Below are 24654 nucleotides of genomic sequence, written 5' to 3' on the forward strand. Positions count from 1 at the left end.
TGAATTGTATCTGAACCAATGCACGCTATTTTTGCGTTCTCCTAGGCAGCAGCATTCTCCTGTAATAGTATACTTCGCTCCCTTTCAGCCACTGAGCGACTCTGCGTGCGGGAGGATGGGCTGATGAAGGGGAGAGTGCTGGCACGGGGTCTGTTGCCTTCAGTTCGCTAGCAGCCCGACAACCGCCGATGAGGATTTGTTTTTTCAGTGTCCCTTGCTGCGTGAGGGTCGCTTTCGTACGTGATAACTGCTTCGGAGCCGAATTTTGGTCTAATAGTTCAACAACACGCTCAGGGACAGGAACTGATTCACAGTAGGCGCACAACGTACTATTTAACAGAACATGACCTCATTGCTAGAATATTACCGTTCCATGACAATGTTTTTCCATGGATATTTTGTTCCGATGTAATTTTGATGCAACCAAGATGATTTCCACTGCATCTCCCACAGTACATGCGCGGTGATGTACTTCGTACATTTACAATCGGAAATGGCTGTTTACTCTCAGTGGAGAGGGTTGGTACAAATGATCCTGGTCAGTTTATATCCGCTTCAGTACTGCACTGTACCTCAATTCATTTGGGGAGTAAAAGTTTCCTCTCATCGGTGAAATATCCCTCGCTAAAATTTTACATGATAAATAAGTTCAATGAGGAACTTGCATGGGTCGTAGATTGCTCTAAAAACTATTTTGAATAGGTCAAATGGATACATTAGCTCGCAAAAATACCTTCAGTTTCTCCATTCAACATCAAAAGAAATAAAAAAATTGCATTTAAAATCGAGAAAAATTTCTCTGAGCCGACCACTGCGCGAAGACACCCGAGCGTTGCCGAGGCCAGGCGTGACGTCATAGGTGCCTAAACAACCGCAGGGAGTTGGAAAATACGCTAAGCGCTTGGTGTAAAATTTGTTTTGAGGGAGTATTTAGCCGCTCATCATCACTTTATTTTGTTCTGTTATTCTTGGGCAAGTTTTCCTATTGCTATTGTGCCTAGATTATTACTTGGGATATTAATAACGCGGCATCGGGATGATGAAGTACAAGCGTTTCACTTCGTGTGATTTAGTTATCAGAAAAATGGATGATAACGTTGCCACTCGTTCGAATAGTACACCTGAAATTCATCTACGTCTACATAATACCCCGCAAGCCGCCTTTAAGGCGTGTGGCATGGGATGTTAGGACACCAGCCTTTTTTTAGGACACCAAAAATTGATGCCATGACCCTCATGGAATTTGCTAAGACAAATTATTGCTATACGTTGGCGGCAAATCGAGTTGTAAAAGAAACTTGTAATACTGGAGGATAACGATCGTAAGCTGTGCTGTTGAATTTGGCAACGCCCGATTAGCGGAGAAGGTAGTCCTATCCGTCCTACGGTACGAATTCACAGCAAAACAGTCTGCACACAATCCACATGTGATATCGCGATCGGTTCCGCTGCCAACACACACACAAGCTACAACCTATTTCAATAATATAGGTAAATCCATAAACAATATACTAGCATATACCATAAAAATATAGCGGGAAATAGGCAAATACTCTTATCAAAAACTGGATGTCACTGTCACATTCTTATATTCATCACATACAACTTACAATAACAGAACTCGTTATGATGAATACAACTATTTATTCACTGATTCACCCTTAAATTAGCCCACACAAGTGACACAGGTGACATTTCTCACTACTATTCGTTGAAATAATGGAATAACAAACTTCACACACAGTTTTTATTTCAATAGCGTGATCGTGAAATGTCATATCTACTGTGACAACGGAGATTAGCACGCCACTGACAACTTTTACACTACTGTTAGACATTTATCGATAGCGTAATAGCACTTTTTACAATTCAATCACGATGGAACACTGACAACTCTTGGCCGATATTTTTCAACCTTGTCAAACTTTGTGCATTTCAACCACTGACACTGTGATTATTAGCAGTAGTTTAACGGGAGACGTCACGTTGAAAATAACACTATTTTGGCACAAAAATGTTCCTAGAGATCTCCAATCAGCGAGCAAAAGTTGCATTAACTGGAATTCACCCCATAATACAAGCACAGACAGTCCTAAACGACGAATTCTCCGGTACCTACGAATAAACGGATGAAGTTATTGTATATAAAAGCTAAGCGGACATCAGTAAACATCAAAATCGTTCTAATTGCATACTTAAATGAATGATATACCGTCGATAACATCAACTTACAATTAACGTATCCCCCTTCCAATGGCCGTGGCTCAGACTCCTACAACGATGTTATTTAGGTATTATATAATTTTTGGTTTAACTGCACCAGTTTTATATTTTATGCCCGTACTCAGATATTAATATTATAAATAATGCAAAATATGAGGGCTTCCAAGCCTCTATCGTCGGATATTTATCTTTAAATATAAAATAATCAACACGTCTAACAAACGAAGCTTTCACAACTGCTGGCAACTATTACAAACAATCACAACAATAGCTTCGCGTGATGTTTAGGCACCTTTGACGTCATCGAGGCTTCGTCGGCAGTGGCTTGGGGGGTGAGGTAGTTTTTCCCGCGCTTTAAAATTCGTAATATTTATCATTAAATATCTCGCGAAGGAAAACTCAGATAAACATGCGGTTTTCTTTGTTGTATTCAGAAAATAATTTTCTGTCCGCCTGTGAAATAAAAAAAATTCATGCAAGTTCCCCATTACATAAATTCCGCTTAAAATAAATGCTTAGTTTGAGATTTATGCTCAATGTTTATTTTTTTCACAAATGTATTACTCTCAAGTTTATTAGTTACAATGCCTACAATTATGTAAAAATTACTTCTTGATAGTTCGTATCACGTCATAGACGCATCGTGCAGATTTAGATCTGTGAACAATTACCAAAATTTTCGATTTTTATAATTGAAGTGTTTTCTTACGTCCAAGTCAGGAACCCATGGACAACTTGTATTATGCATAATGCTTGGCAAATGTTTGCTGAAGTCATAAAAAATTGATGCTAATTATAATCTACATGCTTTTGTCAATTGCAATCAAAATATCTAGGAAATCGGTTTATTTCTATATCCACACTTCCACTCTACGGTATCTAAAATAGAATTTTCCTACATCAGACGTCTTTTTTGGTTATGTGAACAATTGAGACGAAAACTTAGATGAGTAAGTTATATCGCAAAAGATGTGGCAGCAGTATCGAATTCGTAATTCCTGAATATAACAGCTATCCTCAATGATGCATAAGGTTGACAGAAATGGCCACAGAGATGGAAATTGTTTATCTACCAAGAGTGTCAATGCCGCTGTAGCTGTATCAAATATTTTTACCACCTCTTATTTTATCCTGATACGATGTTCATTTAATTTGTTGGACCCTGTGAATTCACTGAATGGTCTGATATGGCTCATAATGATTGAAGTAACTACGTTATACTTCTAAATAAAAAAATCCGTCCATTCGCCTTCTTTTCTGAATGACATTGAAAAGGCATATTTAATCACTCGTACATTATTTCCACATTTCCTCCTTTCATCATGGAGACCGCACATCCTTCGCTTTCATCGTTTGTAGCAAAATCAATGAATAAATTCTTGAAAGACGAAGTCGGGAATCCTGCCATATTTATGCGCTGTACAATCTCATCTTGTCGGTGATTTCTTCATGTCTGATTGGATATTTGCATTCAACGAGTACTTTTTCCTCCGTCTATATCAAGTGTCGTTACACCTTAAAGTAAGTACCCAAAGTGCAGGGGCGGACTGATTACCCAAGGGCCACTGCGCCAGCGCACTCCAACGACCCTGACGGCCAAAAAAGGGTATCAAGTGGCGAAGCAAGCGCCGTTTGAGTTATAATGTGAAAAATAAAGCGAGAAAGGAGCGAGATGGACCCCTCTTCATAAATACCATGTTGAGAGCATTAGCAAGAAGAAAGATAGACTTCCGCGCGTCCTTCCATGCTACAGTTCTTGTAGGCTGCAAGGCTCGTCCAAGGTCTTAAGCCGTGTGGGCCCTGGCGTTGACCTCACGATTTATAAGGGTGTTAAATTAGATTGAAAATAGGGGGTTCCTAGAAACAGGCCACCCGCTTCTCGTGCGATGAGTAATTGAAAGCTTGAGTGTCACGCTTCACCACTGTTCACCATGTTGAATGAAACGCGCACAAATTGTACCCAAATCGTTTATTATTTCCTCAGCGAGCACAGATTCGCTTCTTTTTTGGCACACGTGCTTTCATAAACAAGCTCCTCCACTTCTTCTGAAGCAATTCATTATGTGCAGCGTCAGGAAGCTGTGATAGAATACACATACATTCATAGTTATACAAATATTGAGGTAATAGTTAGTCTTTTCGTTCGCATTGTGTGAGTGGTGCTAGACGAGGATGAGGTCTGCGGCTTGCGCGTCGCCGATGTGAACGTAGATGACCCAGTAGATGAGGTTGAAGGCGACGAACGCCACGGGCAAGATGGCGCGGGCGTGCTTGTCGATGGCGGCGGCCGAAAGGGTCGCAGCGGGGAGCGGCGTGGACGGCACCCCCCCGTTGGACCCCCCCTTCTCCAGGTGAACCTCCTGCGAACGAGAGCTAGTTTTAAAAGTGGCTCCCTCCCTCAGCATCTGAACATTTCTGAGAGCGAATGCGCAAGGCTCTGTGTGTTGTGGTAGACAAGCACCTACTATGGGAGATGCATTTTGAGAAACTGTACCTAGTGTACTATATATCTGTGCAATTATTTCATTTTTTTGTTTAACAACACTTCCTTACTTAATTCTGATCGCTCTCAGAATTGTAATGGCCAATGTAGGTGGTGTATTTTCATATTCATGCCCTAAATTGGAATTGGTTAATGACTCGTTTGCATATGCTGTGTTAGGATATTCTTGTCTTGTGTTGACCTGATTGCGGCATACCTTGTTGTGCTCCTCGGCCAATTTCTGGATGGCCTTGAAGCGCATTTCGTTCCCCTGACTCCTCTTCACCATGTAGCACACGAAGGCATACTCTGCAAAACGGAGAGAAACAGCGATATTATATATTCACACTTTGTGCTCCACTTGTTTTATTACAATACCCCTTATTGCCGATGGAATTGAAATTTTCATAAATTTATGTCATGAATAGGGTTGACGATTTCTTGTGTGAAGATATTGGTTTTGCAGATATTTATATTTGGTGGATACTGCAATCGCCTGAGGGATACGACTGGCACTTCATTCGTTGGCAGTAATTAACGGAATAGAAGGGATTACACCACAAAATATTCTGTCTGATTTATAAAGCAATGGGTGTAAGAAAGGCTCTCACCAAATTTTACCATTCAGCGCCCCTAGAGCAGTTTGAAGTTTCAACTTGAGTTCCGCGCCAAAAACGTATTTCTCGGGCGACGCCATGTTGATGACGTGTGAGGGTGCCTAAGGGTGCGGTCCAATGAATGCTACTTTCGCTACCAGACGCTACAGACGGCAGTTCTCCGGAGCTCCGGTCCATAGGCGCTACGTTCGCTACGGGAATTTATTTTCGGACCGGTCAGGAGCGAAGTCAAGATGGTGGAAATGAACGAGGGTGGGCAAACTGGGATTATGAAATCGAATATATGGTTTTAATTGCGAATTGAGGTGATAATGGTAATTGAATATTAATAAATATATTCGAATATCATTTAAATGAATTATATTTTCCAATATCGAGGTTCCACTAAGTAAAGCAAGAAACTTTGGACCGTATTTCTCACACCTACCCTCGCCTACCCCTTCTAAATGAAACTCATGGTATGGTATTTGGAGGAGGCGACCGACAGCTCAGGTCATTTGCGCCATGAGGGAAGGGTGTGGAAGGAAGGGTGGAGAGAAACCCGGCGTCGGCGTAAGCCTGCTCTTAACGAAAGGCGCCAAGGGGACCACAGCTTAACGTCCCATCCGACGGACGGAGTGTTGCGCTTGAAATGTCCTCCACACAACATTCAAGCAGGGATCGGGCAGTCTCTGAAAAATCTCTGCCACTGCCGGGATTTGAACCCGAGCCCGCCGGGTGGGAAGCCAACACTCTAGCCACCACACCAACCCGATCCCCCATGAAACTCATTACCCTAGAAAAGGAAGAAGTAGGTACTCTACCGTTTTCTCAGTTGAAACATGTCAACTTATTATGGCTTAAGACTATTAAAAACATTAATCCATTTCATGTAAATCCTATTTTACTTCAGATTTTAAGTTATGGCACGAGTTGATTTGTCGTTATGTGTTCTTACAACCCTTTCTTATATTACATGCCCCTTTTAATAATTTTTTGTTGCCTTTTGTATGTTAAGGCTGCTTCCAGAGACATTAGAGTTCATTTTGGAGGAGATACGAGAATGTTTGCGGATAGATAGTTCTTGCTATATATTTATTTAAATCACGATTAAATTTACATCTATTTACTAAGTGCGTCTACTCCGTTACTTCGTAGTCACTTTTATAGGAGAAAAGCGTCCACATTCAGCGTCCAACAACTGCAACGTGAGTAAACTCCCCATTGCCTCAGTGCATTCCCTTCGAATTTCCGCCAAAAATTGACTCGCTCCTCCGCTGACCCAAGTTTTCAGGGGAGCGTCTGGAGCGAGGCGGGAAACGCGTGTATGACGTTTGCCGTGACGTCACAGTCTAACCTGTAGCGCTCCGTAGCGAATAACGGACCGCTTGGTGGCGCTCCGAAGCATTGGTAGCGTTCAACGGACCGCACCCTAAGTGAAGTCACTTAAGTCTGTAGTGTAGACAAGGCATCGGCGTTGCGTACTTGGGGGCGGAGAGTTGTGCCTTGTCTACACTACACACTTAACTTAAGTGACTTCACTTAAATATAATCTTAAATGTGGTGCGGTAGCTACACTTGAGCTTTAAGTCGACTTCAGCACCGTGATTGTCTATATCGGGAAACAGCTATGTTGACAGATGAAGGTCTAGGAGAGCAATTAGTGATTCTTTGATCCAAAGCGACTGTTATTTGAAATAAACTTCCAAACTCCGTGAATTAACCATATTGGATTCAGAAGGTTTAAGGAAAGACCGATTTCAGTTCCTGAGGGAACGCTATATGGCGAGAGGTGATGGAGCCAGAGGAATTCAGAATTACTGAGCGTGACTTCGTGGAATGACATATTCATAACGTAAACAAAAACACTTATTGCTAGTCAAATTCCACTGCTTTATTAAAACCATTGATGTTAAATTTCAACCATTAATTCCTCCCACGTCCAATGAAATCGTCACATCTTATCTCCCTCGGCATCCCTAGGACTAACATTAAAGCCCTATGCAATAGTTTCAATAACAGTGTGTGGGAAGTTACTGAGTGCATTCGTTTACGTTATTTTCGATTATGACACCATGGAAAATAAACTGTTTTACCGGATCCTCTGCCGTCGTCTCATTGTCAGTCTTAAAATTCCTTAAAACGTTTCTAAGTTTTATAAATCGAGTTTCACCGTGAGCAACAGGCATAGCAATTAGTTTTCACGGAAATAAAACCAACAATAAGATGAGAAACACTACAAAATAAATTCGTCGAATTAATATCCCCAACACTAGAAATTAACTAACGAAATAGAACGCTCAATAACCACATCATACAATACAGCACAACTTAGAACATAATCAACGGGATGATGTGAGATGGGTATTATGTGCCATTTACAACACATGAAGAGCTTCAACCGTGCGGAAACAGTTGCCTTCGCAATTTAAGTTGGGTTCTAAGATGACTTAAGTGGAGGTGTACTTAAATGAAGCTGGTGACACCTACACTACCAACTTAAATACAGAGCCAACTTAAGTAGTCACTTAAGTTACTAGTGTAGACCCGGCATTGGAGCCCTCCACAGCTCTCCGTTGCGAAAACAAATGAAAGGCAAAGAGCGTCGGCTCCTAAAAATCTGCCTGTGAGCATACCATCTTATGATTTCGAACTAAACGCACAATACATATGTTGTTTTCTGCATGTTAACGCAATTTAATTTCTTAAAATATTCTTCTCGACTATAAATATCATTTGAAGTTAATATGGCGACCATAAAGTCGATAATAAGGCATGTAGTGATGGCCCTTGCCTATGCATTATTATGACCTTTAAATTTTATTTCTTAACTCGGAATATTCGAAAAATAGCTAATTACATACACTCAATGAACATGAGTAACGTGGAATGTTATCAGGAATATTTATTCATGATAACTGTTGTTCAAACAGATTGTCCTAGTCATGTTATCTAAATAGCTTTAACTGAGTAGATCATGAGGGCACAATTATTGGATATAAAATGGAATTTAAACGACCTTAGTCACCAAAAAGCACCTCTCACGCTGTATTTAGCTTTTGACACCGTCGGGTATGTGTTACTCTAATCTATGCTCCTCAGTGATTGTAATCAAATTTAGGGTTAACATTTGTCATATGTTTAGGAAAGATACGAAATATCTAAGCTGAACACTTCAAAATAATAGTAAATAATGAAATAAATAGCATTTGTCACTCCCATTAGAGCTAATCTTGTATATTTGTATACCCAGAAACAAACACCAATTCGAAATCGTCGGGGTACTGCCGCCTTGACGCAGAGAAAATCCGACAGGTTCAGGGGGCCTTCACAGTTCGGCGTTGCGTTGACGCCGCGGCTAGCGAGCCAATCAGAGCCCGTCTTTGAGAATTGATGACGTCACGTCTCCAGCTCGCTGCGTCGTCGCAGAAAAACTGAACATGTTCAATTTTCTCTGCGTCAAGGCGGCAGTACGCCGACGATTTCGAATTGGTGTATGTTTATGGGTATACAAATATGCAAGATTAGCTCTAATGGGAGTGGCAAATGCTATTTATTTCATTATTTACTATAATTTTGAAGTGTTCAGCTTACAATTAGATATTTCGCATCTTTCCTAAACAAAAGACAAATGTTAACCCTAAATTAGATTACAATCACTGAGGAGCATAAATTAGCGTAACACATACCCGTATCTAAATGGTATCAAAAGCTAAATACAGCGTGAGAGGTGCTTGTTGGTGACTAAGGTCGTTTAAATTCCATTTTATATCCAATAATTGTGCCCTCATGATCTACTCAGTTAAAGCTATTTAGATAACATGACTAGGACAATCTGTTTGAACAACAGTTATCATGAATAAATATTCCTGATAACATTCCACGTTACTCATGTTCATTTAGTGTATGTAATTAGCTATTTTTCGAATATTCCGAGTTAGGAAATAAAATTTAAAGGTCATAATAATGCATAGGCAAGGGCCATCACTACATGCATTATTATCGACTTTATGGTCGCCATATTAACTTCAAATGCTATTTATAGTTAAGAAGAACATTTTAAGAAACGAAATTGGGTAAACATGCAGAAAACAACATATTTATTGTGCGTTTGGTTCGAAATCATAAGATGATTTGCTCACAGGCCGATTTTTAGGAGCCGACGCTTTTTGCATTTCATTTGTTTTCGCAACGCAGAGCTGTGAAGGGCTCCAACTTGCTGCGATGAGTTAGCTCCGCCCCCAAGTACGCAACGCCGAGCTATGAAGGCACCCCAGTTTTTCTGCGACGACGCAGCGAGCAGGAGACGTGACGTCATCAATAGAGTATGTGCACATTTTTGGGAAGTGATCTTAAAAAAGAATTTACACCTCAATTAGGCTAAATTCCGAGTCTGAGAATAGAGAGGTACTTTTTAAGCGAGATATTAATTATTAAAATTTGCAAAATTAATGATGCGCTGAAACACCAGTCGGCCATATTCTCAAGGCTGTGACGTCATTTTGTTCGACGTGTTCCCAGGCATTCCTAGTTCTTTAGGGTGAGCCCCTCTACAGCGTATACTGAGTTTGGAAAGAAGCCATGGAATGCCTTATGAACTAGATTTAAAGTGTGTACATGCCATCATCTACATCTTTTAATTCATTTGTTTCTCGGTTACGCTGACGACAAGATCAACTTTTCTACCTCGAACTACCTAATCGTATTTCTTACTCCTCGGTTCTCGCATTTGCGTTCGTTTGCAGATTTATAGTGACATTAAAATTAAGAGACACTTAAACAGTGATGATCCTTGAAAATAGTACGACTTAATTCGTGAAAACTAAGTCACTAATTGGTAACTAACTTAGTAACTGTACCCGTACTACTAACTAAAAAACGGAAAATTAATTTTCGATAAAAAGTGATATTTTGGGTATTCTAAATGTTTGTAATTTAATTCCAAACACAGTGATGCTAATATTTTCCAAATCGGATGTGAAATAAGCTCATTATTACGTATCACAAGTCGGGACTACTTTTTGGAAATGCACCGCGCGCAGGGATTCCCCGCTTAATATAACCGGTCATAACAAGACACTTGTACAAAAAAACCTTGAAAACCAATAAACTTATGCTGCGAAGAAATATAAAATGAACCTATTATTAAATTGTGCTAACAAATGCTTCGAGAAGCATATTTAAACCGAATGAATGAAAAGTAATCGTCTGATCTAACTATCAAACATTTGATTTCCAGCCCGAGAGATTTCCGTCATTCATCCGGACCAAGTTTTCAAATAACCAATTTTTAGATATACCTCACAATTGCTATTCATAAACCTCAACCAAGCAAATGTACATCTGACTGACATATCTATGTTAGCGAACTGAAAATAACTTGTAGAAACATTGAGATAATCAGAACTCTGCTTTTGAATACATTAATTCTACGAAAGAACAAATACGTCGACTAAAAGTGCGTTTTTTTTTAAGAAATTAAGATCAGATTACTGCTTAAACTGGACCTAAATGTAACTTCAGTTATTTGTGCTTACGTTTAAAACCTTAAATAGCCCAGAAGAAGAAGAACCCAGCTCAGTAACGGCAATTTAATAATTAACTATGGATATTCATCCAGTCACCACGGGCCATAACTGAATATGAAAAATTATTTTTCGCGAGTCAGTAGGTTAAATAATAATAGAATAGAAAATGGTTAAATAGATAAATTAAATTATGATCGGTATTTGAAATGACAATAATACAAATATCGATAGTTATCTACCTACCGGCACTTTTACTTCCATAAAACTTCGAATCGTGCTAACAAACTTTTGGCCAATTACCTACTGTAAACAATCTTACTTAATTCACTTATGTTTGACCTAATTTCCGATGAGGTTTCCCGTCCATTTCTCTTTATTATGAATGAGACAAGACAACAAAAAAGCTCCAGTTCAACATTAAAACTTCGTGCCGAGGCATGTAGGTATAGTCCAACATAATCAGCACGGTCAATCATTGAAGCATCCACCTTCGGGATATTATTTGAAGAAACCCTCACGAAACCTGATTCCATGATAAGCACTTAAACGTATTTACCTTTACACAGATCAGATCCACCAACTTTTTCCAATGCACACGTAGTTTATTGAATCATAAACACGATCATAACACGATAAACACCTTACACGCTGATGAGATAGACCAGAATGACGTCACATACCGAGGAGCCAATAGATGAGCGTTTTCGTCTGTCTAATATCGTTGCGAAAACAATGCATATTAAATAGTAATTATTAAACTAACTAAGCAACAATTAATGCTGTTAATCGAAAGTAATGATATTTACGATACATTTTATCGAATAAACTGCATTTCAATCGTATTCCTCCCGAGTGCACATACTCTATTCTCAAAGACGGGCTCTGATTGGCTCGCTAGCCGCTGCGTCAACGCAACGCCGAACTGTGAAGTAGGGCGGATCGGAAAAATCGATTTTTTTCAAATCCATCTGGCCCAATGAAAAAAAGTTGTGGGACCGATCAAAAATAAGGCCTGAAAAATTTGAGACCTCTAGGTGAACCCCTGACCCTCGCTCAAATGCAATTTAGGGGGGGAAGGTCGAAATTCGAAAAATATAGTATTTTATGGTCATTTCCTATAGATTTTGCCGAGTTACTGTCCATTAGGACAAATATTTCGTGCATTTTGACGTATCTGCCACCGTTTAGCCACAAAATGCCTAATTTGAGTCCGCGCCCGCGAAGAAAATATTCCAACGCCCACGCAGCGTCGCGGATACAAGAGCCGCAGGCCGATCCCCTCCCCTCCCCGCTCGCTTCTACACCTCCCACGCCTCCAATACAGCAACATTCATCCCGCGTATGCTGCTAGGAGGTCGTTTATCTTTGATAATATAAATCGGAAGATGGTAGAAGGTAATAAAGGAAGCTTAGTGAGACGACTTGTCCCTTATTAGGCGCCTCGTCGGGGTTAAACAAATCGATGTTACCAACTTTTAGAGAAGTGATGAAATATTTTTAGATCCGAGAACGCAGGAAAGGAGCCTACGGTCCATGAAAAGGCCTCTCGAGTGACTATAAAGGTGTGCGAACTATGGTGACGCTTCCCTTCCATTATGTGTGTGACTAAATGGATTTAGCGGTACAACAGGAAGTACTAAAACTTACGGAAAATACGAATTGGCCAAAAGTAGGGTTTTTGCTTAAGTAAAAACCTGAAGCACTTTTGAAAGAACATTTGAAATTATGCAATATTTTTGCGTGTAAGTGCAAGAAGGAGCATAATGTTTCCCCCCAATCAAGAAGTATGTTGAGAGACCAGCGGACGAAACTAAAGATGATGGCTGCTGGATTGAGTCCTAAAGAAACTCGACGAATGAGGAAAAAAAGAGAATCGTCAGAGAGTGTTAAGTCGACATCGTCAATTCTTGTATGGGAAAATAGTATCAAAAATTTTCTTCATCAATTCATCCGAAGAAAATTAAACTGAAGAGAAATCATCTGATTTTTATCTCTACGTTCCTCATCAAATAAAAATTCAGGACTAAACAAACTGGAACTTCTGCGTGGAAAATGCGTCTGCCAAATGTGATAGAGGTATATGCAAGAAGCAAGAAACAGCAATGATCGTCCTCGCAACTTTAGTTGACGCAAAAATCATAACTTCGTAAGAAACATCCAAGGTAGTTTGCAAGATTATTTACGTAGACAGAAAAAGATGCTAATTATTGTGAATACGAAAAGAGAGGTATCAAAGGGTGTCATCAAAGGGCTACATTTTTATGGAGTGAAACACTATACTTTTGTCTGATGAAAAAAGGCAAGAGCACTTATCAATCCAAGTTTAGAGGGGAATGTGTGATGTTAGTTGAAGAAACAGGGTCCCACTTTTGGGTTTGCCTCCCCCTTCGGAGGATTAGCAAAAGTTATAAAATCTGCGATTCTCGATTCCTTTCCGAGTGAAAATTAGATACACAAAAATAAAAAGGATTTGAATGCGATGGTGAATACCGCCCAAAAAGGAGGCATCATCCCTATGCTACAAGCATAATTCCAACATCCCTTGCTATGTGAGTAAACTCTTCTCGGGATTCCCACCGGGTTAGTTTTTCCATAATGGCAAACGTTTCAAGCTCCGACTCGGGGCTCATCATCAGGGATAAATTTCGTTGAATCCCTAGAAGAGTTTACCCACATTATTCGCCGGGAAAGCATCAAATCATATTTCATCCCTCACAGAGGTCTATTTGCTAATTGCACTAAGTTGACTTAGATTTGCGGCATAAACATTGGGAGGGCAATCTAAGGACCGAATTTGAGTTGTTGCAAGTATGCGTTTGGCGGCCGATCCGAGATTTTTTAAAGTGCTGGATTTTAATATCAACTTTAAGGACTACTCGCTGATGACATATTGGAGAGAGACCACAGTACCTCCGGCTACATCTTACCTTAGTGCTGTGGATTTTCAAAAATCTATTGATGAACTTTCAAATTTGAAGTTAAATATTTCTTTTTATTATACCATAGAGTAAGTATATTCTAGAGGGCTCACGGCATAGGGGGAAATCGTATCGACAGTTTTAATTCTCAAAAAGCGGGAAGATGGCACGACAGTAGCTAGCCAGAGGCGAGAGAGATCGCTTCAAGGTCAACTCGCCTATCCCCTTCCCTTCCCGCTCCCCCTCTTCCTGACTCAGTCCCCCGAGCCCCAAGCATCGAAGGAAGGGAATAAGATGTTTATATCGGCCTGATAGAGCATAGGAGGGCAGGCGGCGCACAATGGCCCAGATCGCGAAAAAGTTGGACAAAAATCAGATTTTCGTTGGATGTCTTTGAAAATTGCTCTTTACACGTTTTTTGGGATGCTATTTTCATTTCTGCAGTTATTTTCACGAAAAAATAATATTTTAGGCGATACATGGAACTTTAACTTATTAACTGGCCAATTGTAACGCTGACTGCATAGACGAACCCAAATCATGATAAAACATGAAAATAAATGATAATTAGTTATAAAGTATGAGTTAATGATTGAGTGAAGTCCTCTCGGGATTTCCACCGGTTGATTTGATTTATAGGCACCAACGTTTCAATGAACGCCTCGTTCATCGTCCTTAGGGTGAATAATAAATTTGTACTGATTAAAGAATGTTTATAAGTAACTATAAACAAATTGCAACAATTAAGTTACCCCTGATCAGCCGGAAAAATCTGAATTTTTATGAAACGGTGGGGTTCTATGATTTTTAATTTTCTTTAAAATGGGATTCCACGCATTGCTAATTTTGTATCCAGTATCCCTATTGAAATTATTTTTATTAAGCCTAATTTCAATGGAGGCGAAAACGGACGTTTTATGACACCGCGGAGCTGTGCCTAAGACCGTCTTAACGGGGTATGTCTACGGGAACATCTAATAAGAATATTTGTATAAATTTGTACTATTTCAAATTTCTCTAAAACATCAAGCCTTGTGCCATTACTGAAGGGGTGAAGAAAATTATGGTTGAAAATGACAAGAATGAAAAGTCTGTACCAAATGTTTGGCGAGAAGTGATGTTTCATCCCAATTTCCTGCACTTTCTATGTTCTTTCATTCTGATAATAAAACTTCTGCCTGTTTGACCAATGAAACTCAAGTTGCATGATTCACAAATAACTTTGTAAATGCCGGATTGATGGATGGGTTCTATTTTGTCTTTGTCACGACACAGAACTTCACCGAGAGTGCAAGGGTTGTAGAAAGAAACATAGAATTTATTTTTGGGGAATTTGTTTGCAAGCCTGTTGGAAAGGTCTCCCACAAAAAATGACCGGCACCAATTTTTAGAATTCTCTGTGATGGCGGAAGGGAGCAAAGCTGAGAAATAGCTCGCGTTTTCATCTTTCTCTGAAGGATTTTAGTTTAAGTATTTAAGCTGTAGCCATTTGAAATTGCAATTGATTTCACTGTGGAAAGTTCACAATTGAAATTGACTGCATTTAAAGGTAGATTGACCTATCTATGTAACATTAAATTGAATGTAACATTTTGCGATGCATGAGATCTTATTACGGATTAGCACACTGTTCTTTTTTTCTGCTTTGGAAATAATCAAATCTCCTTCGTTTATCTTCTAATTGATTGATCAAAATCAACTTGTTTGTGATTAATTTTCATACGGTGAGATTTACTTGGATTAGCAAAAGTAATATAATTATATATATCGCACAATTTTGTTTTCCTACATTCTCGCGCCGGAGGGCTACTTTCACGTCGACTCCGTCGAAATTTTTTTACAACAGATGGAAGTCTTTTAACCTTCTAAAAACACATCACTAGTTTTTACTCGTCAGGACATGAGTCCCCAACAATGGAGGAAAATGAGGATTACACCTCGGGAAAATCATTGCTAGGTGACATTTCAGCCACTCAGAGGAAGTATCTCCGGAAAGGCTCGTCAATAGGTCTGTTACAGTTCGAAGTTTGGACTTCAAACTTTATGTTGCATGATCTCTGCCATCTCTTCGGGTTTCCACCGCGTCCGTTGCCTTTTGGCGAGAACAGTTTCGACAAAAGCCAACGGACGCGGTGGAAACCCGAAGAGAATGCAGAGATAATCTGATCAACGCCGCGAAAATCTTCGAACCTACTTTATGTTGCAAGATTATAATAAATCCTGTATTAGTGTTGAAAATCTATATTTAAATGAATAACTCGTCATCAAAGACAAAAAAATAGGTTTTGGTTTGTTAAATTGTGTACGAAAAGCAATCAATATCTAATATACATAGAATAAAATGTTTTATAACAATTAATGAATGGACAACTCAAGATTCTAACGCGATAACATATTTTAGCCTACGGATTAGGATTCCCCATGAGGCCTACGAAGCAAATTTTGCTTGCAGTTTCGATTCACAAAACTGCATAATAAGAGGTTTAATTCCGAAAAAGGGGAGGGCGTATAATTTTGAATCGCCATATTTTTCTAGTGCCGCAACAACTTACAATCGGAATATGCCAAAAATACTCCATTCGATATTCCTGTATAAATGCTCACCGCGTAAAATGTATCTTTGGATATTTAGTTTTTCGGCCCCTGGGAGAAGGGATTCATTCATATAATGAGGCAAGAATTTAAGCAATGAGTGAACCCGGGCTCAATTGCAGCCGCTATTTGTTTTACTTTTAAGAACCTCAACTAAATGCTAACGCTTAAAATAAAACTTTCCTCAAACGACAATGCGTCTTGTTATTGACGAGACGACGATTATCACAACTATGATCAGAATAAGGTCTCAAGGAAAGACAAAAACATGCATTAGATGATCCTCTGCCTCATACGTAAGACCCGAAGTAGAAAAATGGTAGAGCCGAAAGAAACCTTTCCATTTTCAACGTGGTAACAGAATGGGCCATTACTCATCCCGCTATCGAGCAAACAAATCAAGGTCACCGACCACCCCTATTCCCAAAAATGCTACTGCTGATCCATACCTCTTTGTGTTCGTTTGAAGCTGCGCGCTTAAGAATTCATTACCAAATACTTTTAAGCTTTAGTTACCAACTGTGGTGAAGAGGCTATGACCGTTAGCGAAAGGCAAACAGTGCATTGTTTTTCAGTGTAGGGATCCTATCTCGCATTCCTATTTTATTGTAATATTCCGGCACTTGGTGTTGTAAATAACATTTACACTTCACCAAAGTGAGGTATTTCATAACTGAAGTTCTGAAGCACACCACTCGAAATGTATTTCATTCTATATGTTGATTGTTCAATGAAGCGATGAACATCAATAAGATTTATAAGTCTCTTGAAGGGAAAAAATCTTCCCTCACGGAAAATCTCTTCCTCGTCAAAACAACAGCTCACCTCGCCAACCTATCTGATGGCAAAACGATATCCTTGGGAGGCGGAAGCTTTCAGCGTGGACCCAGGCCAGAAAGGAAAGCCTGACGAGGTGCGTTCATTAAAAATTCATAACTCCCCTTGTAATCGAGATAAAGTTACAATTCTTTCACCAAAAATAAATTTATAGTTTTGTTCAAATTTCATACGCAGCATATATGGACCTATATCGTAAGATACGAAAGTTAGCAGGCAATTGATTTTTACCCTGCAAAATTCCATATTTTTCGTCCGAAAGATATATAAACACATATAACAACGTTGAAACTGAGTTATGAACAAATTAAAGTTTACCAGTATGGAAAAAAATGTACTATAAACATTTCCTGCAAGTTTCAACTTTATACAAAGAACAGTCTGCCGGAAAATGGATTAGGAATATAAACTCGGAAAAGTCAAGTAACTAGCCGAAATTCGATAAAATATTTTTTATAACAATTGTTATAAACAAAATCGAATAATTAATGTCTTCACTTAACATAGCAACCCTTTCTGCTTCCGAATATATTTTTAGACTTGTGGAACGAGCAAATTAAAAAAATTGCCAAAATTCTTCTAGTGACATCTGGTTAATCGCTCTAGAACTACACCAAAAACGTATACGATTTTTGTACGTGTGGTGAGCTCTCTATATATACTTACTCTATGATTATACATACGGATGAGAGATTCATGAAGAAATTCACCAAAACTTTGTTGACAACAGCGAAAGACGAGGAATGACACTGACATAAGAAATACAGATTGGAAAGCAGGTAATTGAAAAATTCTTTCGTGATTGTTCCTCCACAGACGATACTGAAACATTAAATATTTAGACTAACGAAGTAAGACCAACTTGGTGTGAATTTTGGTGCATTTGGCGCGTGGGAGAAGCTTGCAGGGAGGGACGCGAGCGGCTTTCGCCCAAAATCCATTTAATCACATCTGTCGGACAAAGCCGAAATTAGCATATCCGAAGTTAGCACACTCGCATAGCCAATCGAGAGGCCTTTTCATGGACCGTAGGCTCCTGTCCTGCGTGCTCGGATCTAAAAATATTTCATTACTTCTCTAAAAGTTGGTAACATCGATTTGTTTAACCCCGACGAGGCGCCTAATAAGGGACAAGTCGTCTCACTAAGCTTCCTTTATTACCTTCTACCATCTTCCGATTTATATTAACAAAGATAAATGACCTCCTAGCAGCATACGCGGGATGAATTTTGCTGTATTGGAGGCGTGGGAGGGGTAGAAGCGAGCGGGGAGGGGAAGGGATCGGCCTTCGGCTCTTGTATCCGCGACGCTGCGTGGGCGTTGGAATATTTTCTTCGCGGGCGCGGACTCAAATTAGGCATTTTGTGGCTAAACGGTGGCAGATACGTCAAAATGCACGAAATATTTGCCCTAATGGACAGTAACTCGGCAAAATCTATAGGAAATGACCATAAAATACTATATTTTTCGAATTTCGACCTTCCCCCCCTAAATTGCATTTGAGCGAGGGTCAGGGGTTCACCTAGAGGTCTCAAATTTTTAGGCCTTATTTTTGATCGGTCCCACAACTTTTTTTCATTGGGCCAGATGGATTTGAAAAAAATCGATTTTTCCGATCCGCCCTACTGTGAAGGCCCCCTGAACCTCATGATATCTACATTGCTTGCATAAGGAGTGCATTGTCGCATACGTTATTTCGAGTATAAGTAAATACTAGATAAAACGGAGAATTTTAAATGAGTGGGAGGAAAACTCCTGTATATTGTGAATATGTGAATTTACCTCTCGTTAAACGCCAGAAAAGTATTTTTTGTGGTGCCAAACGACCCAGACCGGAGAAGGCGAAGGTGCGACGCTGCATGGACACTGCATATTCCTTCAGAAATAGGCTGTTATAGAATGTGTGAGGGCCATTTTAATGTAAATCTCTTCTGCTTCTCAAAGAGATTTAGTTTCCATTACTTCTTTTGTTGTCTTTGACCACACATCGCAAAAATTTCGTATGTACGCACTCAACGGGAAATTTTACTTTTTAATAGAAAATATGTTATTCTGCTTCAATTTATGTTGGATATAATGATTTTTTCGTGTGCATTTACTGCATATTAGCCCTGGTGTTCACTCTTTGTTTCTATCTTGGGCATTAAAAGCCAACCACTGCAACGGAAAGGGTCTTCTACGCTAACCTGGTGATATGTCAAATAGTACAAACTAATACATGATAATCTCAAATTTGTACTCCAGGAACACTACGATATCGAATTACTCCCTATAAACAGAAATAAGCACATTTGACTTCTGGTGCCGCCAGGTCTATAAATAGAAGAACAAATAGTAAATAATAAACACGGATAACTTAACAAATCTTACAACAAAACGGAGAAACCGGAGGCAAATACTTACTGAATGAATACTAGCAAATAGTTTGAACTGTCATTAATCGAAAAAGAATAATTGACAAATAATAAATTATGTGTGACTCCTTTCGCCAGACTTCAAAATATACGTTAATGCTAACGACAGGATTTAATCCACCATTTTTCTCTTAATTTTAAAAATTCGCATCGGCAACAACAAAAGCATAATATCAAATACAGCGAAATTACGATTATAAAAAACCTGTTAATACGTAGGAATAGGAGCTGAAAAAATTATGAGAGACAGTCCCGACCCCTCATTCTTCACTACCCGAGCTGAAAGCGTTGCTCACTAGGCCACCGCCGCGGCGACCCGTTACAAGGCAAAAATTATATAATAATTACTTTAACCACTAAGGTTAAAAACCGGTGCAAGTATGCAGTAAATGCTCGCGAAATAATCATTACACCCTAAATAAATAGAAGCGGAATGATAAATTTTCAGTATAAAATAATTTGTCCCTTTGTGTGCATGTAGATATATAGTCACAAGCGGAATGTCAGCGGAGTGCAGCAGATAACTACGAAAGGATTATAGGATAGTTAATTTCCTTGAGAAGCAGAAGTGGTGCCACAAACTTTGTCCTAAAACTTTTGAAAGTGACTGTACTCTGATGTAAATATAAGTGAACTTACGGATATTTTCATGTAAAATCCCCATCTCTGAGTTACTCTTTCATTTCGATGAAAATTGTTTACCATTTTTCATAGTACGTAACTGACTTGAATATTTATCAGGAACATAGGTGGACCAAAGCGAGACCTCTACTTTGAAAAAAAAATGCTATTCCAACGAAATTTGAATGCTAATCCTAAAAGAAACGGAGAGAACCCCGAATTTCCTCCCTTCAGAGGGCAAGAAAACAGCTTTAACTATAGAACATTTGTTCATTTATTTCACAATTTACATCCGGAAACTAAAAATGAGTAATAAGTGAAGGATTTTATGATGGTATGCCCACAAATTAAAACATCCACGATGTGGATTGGTTGTGTCCCCGTCAACCGTTTTTCCTCCCTCCATCTCTGCCCTCTGCCTTGCACCCTTCCTTATGCCCTTTCCTCACTTTCCCTCCTCTTCTCACTTGAGAAAGTTGGGCTGCGTCCCATCGAAAATTTGTAAAAACAACCTTTCCCCGTAAGTTCCTCACTTTTATTTTATTTTTCGTTTTTCTGTCAATTTCTAAGTTTAATTTTTACCCCTCCTTCTATCCCCAGTCATCTCGTCTCCTACCTACCACCACCTCCTGCGGCCTCCTGTACTTCAAAAAATGTAGTTTACCTTATTCAATGCAAGCACTGTCCCTCCTTTTATATAGGCAAATCCTCAACTCCCCTTAACCTTAGAATCAATGACCACAGAGCATCATGCTCTTCCTCTGACTTTGCATCCTTCCCGGTGGCGAAACATGCGGCCACTCATCAGCGTCAATTCAATGATTGCTACAATGTTTCAGTTTTAGCCTCCCTTCCCCCCACAAACCACCCACTCAAACTTAATTCTATTGAATTAAGTTACATTTGGCTATTCAAAGCATTTCTTCCTCCCGGCTTAAACATCCACCGCTAATCCCTTAATTGCCTCAACCCACTTCTTTCCCCCCCTCTTTGGATCCTACCTCCCCTCTATTTCCCCTTCCCTCAGCTATCCTTTACCCTCTACCTACAGTCTTTTACCTAACTCCGAGGTATATATATATAAATAGTTCAAGTTAATGTCGTTACACACAGAGACACAAAAAAGAAACACTCACATTGAATAAATAAATAAATAAATTGTGTCTCTGTGTGATGACCAGGCGTTGATCAGTCAGTCAGCAAGGGGGCTTCAGGCCCTAGTGGATGCGTCATACGAACGTTGCGAGGAGTTTGGGATGAGGATTAATCACAAGAAAACTAAGGTAATGCGGTTTTGTAAAGCATCACGAGCGAGGAATGTGAGACTCAAGATAAAGGTGGGTAGTGAAAAACTTGAGCAGGTTGAGCAATTCAACTATTTAGGCAGTACGTTAGAGGAAAACGGATACAGTAGTAAGGACATCAGGAAGAGAATAGCATTAGCGAAGGAGGCGTTCATGAGCAGGAAGGAGCTTCTGAGAGGATCGTTGTGTAACAGTTTAAAGAAAAGGTTAGTGAAGAGTTTGATTTGGAGTGTAGCTCTCTACGGTGCGGAAACGTGGACTCTGAGGAAAGAAGACGAGAGAAGATTGGAGGCGTTCGAGATGTGGGTATGGAGAAGAATGGAGAGGGTGAAATGGACGGAGAGGAAAAGGAACGACGAACTACTGGATATGGTTGGCGAGGAGAGGCAGCTTTTAGATGAGATACGCAGGAGACAGAAGGTTTGGATGGAAGTTGAAACAAAGGCTGAGGGGACTAGGATAAGATATGGGAAGGGAGAGGATGGGGAATGGGGGTTGGGAAAGAGGAGAAGGCTATAGAGATCAGTGGGCCCTGGCCAGGACCAGGCGGGTTGAAAGCTTGGTATAGCCATATGGAAGACTGCTCAAGAGTTTTCAAATCTAGCGGTGAGGCGGAGGGTGGGAGAGAGGCAACTATTCCTATGTGAAAGCAGTCATCAAATTCTAAATTGTGGGAAAAGGCGTGGGTAGGGACAGGAAGCGAAGCAGATTGGGAAGTGGGTTTACAAGAAGCTCGATGGTTGTTAATCCGTAGGTTGAGTGAGGTGGTGGTTAAACCAATGTAGAAGGCGGGGCAGGAATTGCATAAAAGGATATAAATTACATTACTAGTTGTACAGGTAGGGGACGGAGTGGAAGGAAGCGGAAAAGTAAGAAATTTGTTAGGAAGTGATTGGGTAATGAGGATAGCACACGTTTTGCAACGGGGTCGTCGGCAAGGGATAGGTAAAGAGCTAGTACGGGTGGTGAACCTTGAGAGTGGTTTAGTCGTTTTGAGAATGGAAGATAGATTTGGCGGCCGACGGAAGGATAAGGATGGACAGCTAGAAAAGATTTTTCCAGTATTGACGTTGTTAGAAAGAATCGGAAAAAGGCTTTTGATGATTCTGTTCAAAGCCTGCACGCCCGGGAAGTATGTGGTGGAAAGGGAGAGATATGTGGGTTGTTTCTTGGTATGAATTTTGGGTTTGTAAGTATTGTGTAGGATTTTCTTACGTTGAAGGTTCTCAGGATATCCTCTACGAAGAAGGGAGTGGTGAAGATTATTAAGAAAAATGTCCAAGGATTCGGGATTATTGCAAATTCTGTGGCCTCTTACTGAGAGAGAGTAAGGAAGGGATTGTTTAGTATGTGAGGGGTGACAGCTGTTGAAGTGAAGATATTGTTGTTTGTTAGTAGGTTTAATGTGGACTGAAGTGATGAAATTTTTATTTTCTAGGGAAATGGTAACATCGAGAAATGTTATTCGGGAGGGGGAATGGTTAGAGGTAAAAGATAGTTCGGAGAATTCATTGAGTTCATTCAAATGAAAGAGCTCAGTGAGTCTTCTCCATGAGGCCAGAGAAGGAAAATATCATCTATATAGCGAAGCCAAAGTGAGGGTTGAAGTGGGTAGGATGATAGGAAGGATTCTTCAAGGAGACCAAGAAATAAATTTGCGTATGAAGGGCTGAATCTGCTTCCCATGGCGCAACCTTTGATCTGCAGATAATGTTTATCGTTGAAGGAGAAGGCGTTTTTAGTGAGGATTAGGTGAGAGAGATCGACTAAAAAGTCAGTGCTGGGTATCTGAGGTGTAGGTCGATTGTCAAGTAAGTGTCGAAGGGAGGCAAGGCCTTCTACATGAGGTATATAAGTGTATAATGAGGTCACGTCGATGGTGACCATAATGATGTCTTTATCGACCGGGAGAGAGGTAGAATGGAGGCGATTGAGGAAATCGTACGTATCTTTAATGTAGGAAGGAAGTGAGTGTACAAGAGGCTGAAGATAATAGTCAACAAAGGAAGAGATTCGTTCTGTGGGGGAATTTAAAGAGGAGACGATTGGATATATATATACACAATGTTTTGGAAAATATGAAATGCAAGTGGCTTGTAATATAAATAGTTCAAGTCAATATCGATAAACACAGAGACACAAAAAAGAAACACTCACATTAGAAAAATAAACTCGAAGCCTTCGAAGCACTTGACTAACTCAAGTAAGAATGGAGAGGAAAGGAGTATGTTGGACAAGGGAAAAGAGGGGAAAGGGGAGAGGTGCGTGGGGAGGGGGGTTAGGAATAGACGTTAGGATGCGACGTTCAAACCCGGAAAGCTATTGGCTTGAAAATGCCAAATGCAAGCCAATTCGAGGGTGTGGAGGTTGAGGGCGGAGTCAATGGGGGGGGGGGGAGGGAGGCAATAATGGATACTTTGTAGCACTGATTGAAGATGGAGTCGTGTGACAGACAATGTGTAGGAAATGGTAGAGAGGAGTGGGGGGACGATGGACAACAGGAGGCGCGGTGATTGTTAATTCTGAGATTGAGAGGGGTAGTGCATTGGCCAATATAGAAAGCAGTGCAGAAATTACAATGGAGAAGGTAAATGATGTTTGGTGGAAGTATAAGCAGTGGAGGGGAAAATCGGTAGGCATTTAAGCTTGGGGAGAAAAGAGGCAGGGGGTGGAGAGAATATGTTGCAGGTTTTACACCTGGGACGATTGCAAGGTGAGGGTGTGGAGATAGTGACTGACTGCGACTTTTGGAGAGGGCGGGTGGCTTTAAATATGGTGTTTAAATTCGGTAGTCTCTTAAATGTTATCCGAGGAGTGGAAGGGAAAATCTGAGAGGTGGACTTGTGTTTGGAAAGGATGGGGTACAAGTCCTTCAATATGTTTTGTAGCAAATGAGCACCAGGAAAGTAGGTTGTGAGCAGAGAAGGAGAGCAATGTTTGTCGTCGCGGGGTTTATTGTAAATAGCCGGTTTTTTTCTTATTTTGTTCATCAAAAGTTTTTCGGGGTAGCTGCGGTGAAGAAGAGAGGTGTGGAGTTTGGAAAGGAACTTTTGAAGGTCTTCGGGGTTATTACAGATTCTGTGTCCCCGGACAGAGAGGGAATGAAGGATGGAACGTTTGGTGTGTGGTGGATGGCAAC

At 40.1% G+C, this 24654-nt stretch overlaps 1 protein-coding gene across 1 annotated transcript in view; it reads right to left on the reverse strand.

Moving 5' to 3' along the window:
• Nucleotides 1-4175: 4175 nt before the first annotated feature.
• The window catches only part of LOC124158443 (gamma-aminobutyric acid receptor subunit beta-like), an 82820-nt gene continuing 62341 nt past the window's right edge, over nt 4176-24654 (reverse strand). Inside the window, exons 8-9 of the mRNA XM_046533530.1 lie at nt 4923-5014; nt 4176-4583 (exon numbers count right to left, since the gene is read on the reverse strand). Of these exons, the coding sequence (XP_046389486.1) occupies nt 4386-4583; nt 4923-5014 (290 nt within the window). The 3' untranslated portion in view covers nt 4176-4385. The remainder of the gene's footprint in view (nt 4584-4922; nt 5015-24654) is intronic.

The sequence above is a fragment of the Ischnura elegans genome, chromosome 5 (genome assembly GCF_921293095.1).
Source record: "Ischnura elegans chromosome 5, ioIscEleg1.1, whole genome shotgun sequence".
Taxonomy (NCBI): Eukaryota; Metazoa; Arthropoda; class Insecta; order Odonata; family Coenagrionidae; genus Ischnura; species Ischnura elegans.